Raw genomic sequence first — 2478 nt, 5'->3', positions numbered from 1 at the left:
GTTAGACGTGTGGAATATTTATGTGTCAAAGGCCGGATGAACGTTTCCTTTTACTTTTTTGTTTTGCTCCGTCGTTTATCATCCCTAATCCCATTTTGCTCGTTTTATTCGTCTTACCCCCCTCTCTCTATTTGCGTACCTTTGAAACTGTGTCGTTGCGCAGCATTTTTGTTTCTTCTGCTCCTCTTTGTTTTTCTTTTGTCCCGTTCCCCTTCTTTTTATGTAATTTACAACGGTTTGTTTTCTGTTTTCTTCTAATTTTGATTATTATTATTATTCACTTTGGTTATTTTGCATACGCACTGTGGCGAGAGGAGTCTTTGAAGTGGATATACTACTATGCTCCGCCGTAGTGATTTACTGCTGAAAAAGGGTTGGACTCATAATCCCGGTCGTACACGCCGTGGTGGGAAAAATCTCGCATGGCGCCCAAAAATGTCGGAACGTACGCTCGAGCAGTTTGTTCCACTTCACCTCGCATTCCCTCGAAGGCATCCAAACAGTTGGCAAGAGAGGCAGTTCCACCTCCTCGGTTACGTCAAATGGCCAAAAGAAATTGGTTTCTACAATGCTGGTGATAACTTTGAGCTTACACCACAAGCAGCATATCGTATTTACAAACAAAACTGCGACGAGACCTTTTGGACGAGGTTGCATAATGAAAAAACAATTATTCATTTACTTCCACTGGTCGAGCAGGATCCTGGGACCAACATGGTGCTCGTTGATGATGTTTTTCGTCACCACCTTAAGCGTTTTGGTGCCGATCATTATATTTACAACGCGGTGATGCAAGCGGCTGCATTTGCAAAAGATTTCCCCCGCTGCGAGCAATTATTAGCAGAGATGCGCGGCCTTGGCCTTGAGCCAAACGCACAATCTTACGTCAACATGATGTTGGGTGCGCGCCTTACAGGAAAACCTCGGGATCAGGCGGAGGCTTTTTTCCGTGAAGGTATCAAAACAGGTGCCATTAGTGCTGTAATGCGTCTCGACACTGAATTTCAAATGTGGATGGACCAATTGGAGCGACTCGGTTCCTTCAAAGCGAAGGTCGGATACCTGTCAGTTAATGAGGAAGGCGCTTCTCCGATGCCTCGTGACATGTGGGCATTATGGGGTTGGCATCGTACCGAGGCGAAATTTATTAGTCGTAAGCAGATGATTTCTGAGCAGGTACAAAACCGTGTGAGGAGTGGCAAAGAGTTGGTGGGAACAGTTTATCAAAAAGCTCGTCGGCAGCCATGGGCAAAATATAATGGGATGTTTCCGTATGATTACAACGGCCCTGCACGAAGACCCGCGGCTTCCTTCGTGGACGCTCCAACTCCAACACATAACACAGAGGTTTGTGGAACTGCATATTAGTGAGGTGTGTTTGCTCTCTTACGGAGGGAAGGGGGGGGTTTCATGGGACGTTTTAACCAGGCGGTAGCGTTTTAGTTTGGAAGGATGCGAAATGGCAATGTGCTACAGCTCCTAAGGTTATATTTTGTGCATGGATGTGCAATCTTGTGCCGTGTTTGGTCCCTTGGATTTCTTCTCTTTTTGGTTGGTGGTATCGTTGCATGGACACATGCACTTTTACTTCTTTTTTTTTTTGTTACCTTCAGTGCACGTAATGTACGTGGTCGATTCGCTTAAGCCATCCGCATGCGAATATGTATTATTGACTTACTGTTGTTTACCCTTCCTCTGGTTGCAAGATAATACTGTCAAAAGCTGCACGCTGCTGTACCGTAAGCAATAGTGCTTTAGGAGGGCCGGTAAAAAGCAAAAAAAACAAAAAAAACAGTCCGTTATATATATAGAGAGAGGGAGAGGGGGAGAGAGAAATATAAAAAAAGAAATATTGAAGTACTTATTTACCTTACGGAGTTACACACATCAAAGTTCAAGGAAACGACATGTCCGTGCGCATTCGCTTTATTCTTACAGGCGCCTGTCCTCCATCCTACTCTGGCAAGCAGGTTCAACTTAACTTCCCTCTTGAGGATGAAAATGGGGCACCCACAACAACAGCTCACCTAAAGCAATTGATTCGTACGCAGTGGCCAGAAAATATGTCAGAAATGAAAGAAGTTGTTGAGAAAACTGAAATGAGAGTCCTTAAAACTGGAAACCTCCTCTCAGATGATACCCAAATTCGCTCTGTCCTGACGGCTACAGAATTAAGCGAGTGTAGCATTAACCCAAGTGCTGAAGGGAGCGGCCGAGCAGATGAGGATCAGAAATCAGTTCTGATGCATCTAGTTTTTCAGAGCAATCAAAGTCAAGGCAGACAAAGAGATGGCAGCGCAGGTGGAGGAAGGCGTGATAATGCTTCCCATGATAGTGGTTGTTGCACCATGCTGTAGAAAATATGCTCAGATGGTTCATTGCTTTTTTTTTTGTTTGTCCCATCCTCTTCCATCGTCATCCGTCTCTTCTTTTTCTTTGCGCTTCTCTCCTTTTCTTCTCTTTACTTGCTTGTTTTTC

General features: G+C 44.6%; 2 protein-coding genes across 2 annotated transcripts; both read left to right on the top strand.

The window, feature by feature from the left end:
- Positions 1 to 339: 339 nt before the first annotated feature.
- On the top strand, positions 340 to 1368 carry TEOVI_000365500 (mitochondrial RNA binding complex 1 subunit; the record flags this gene model as incomplete). Its single annotated transcript, XM_067226533.1, has 1 exon — positions 340 to 1368. The coding sequence occupies one exon, from the start codon at positions 340 to 342 to the stop codon at positions 1366 to 1368; it is 1029 nt and encodes a 342-aa protein (XP_067082634.1).
- A 539-nt stretch (positions 1369 to 1907) lies between these two features.
- TEOVI_000365400 (DUF2407 ubiquitin-like domain containing protein, putative) lies at positions 1908 to 2357 on the top strand (the record flags this gene model as incomplete). The annotated part of the gene is made up of 1 exon (XM_067226532.1): positions 1908 to 2357. The coding sequence occupies one exon, from the start codon at positions 1908 to 1910 to the stop codon at positions 2355 to 2357; it is 450 nt and encodes a 149-aa protein (XP_067082633.1).
- Positions 2358 to 2478: the final 121 nt, after the last annotated feature.

This window comes from Trypanosoma equiperdum, assembly GCF_001457755.1.
Source record: "Trypanosoma equiperdum strain OVI genome assembly, contig: ctg_778, whole genome shotgun sequence".
In the NCBI taxonomy this organism is placed as follows: Eukaryota; Euglenozoa; class Kinetoplastea; order Trypanosomatida; family Trypanosomatidae; genus Trypanosoma; species Trypanosoma equiperdum.
This window is presented reverse-complemented; position numbering and strand designations above follow the sequence as displayed.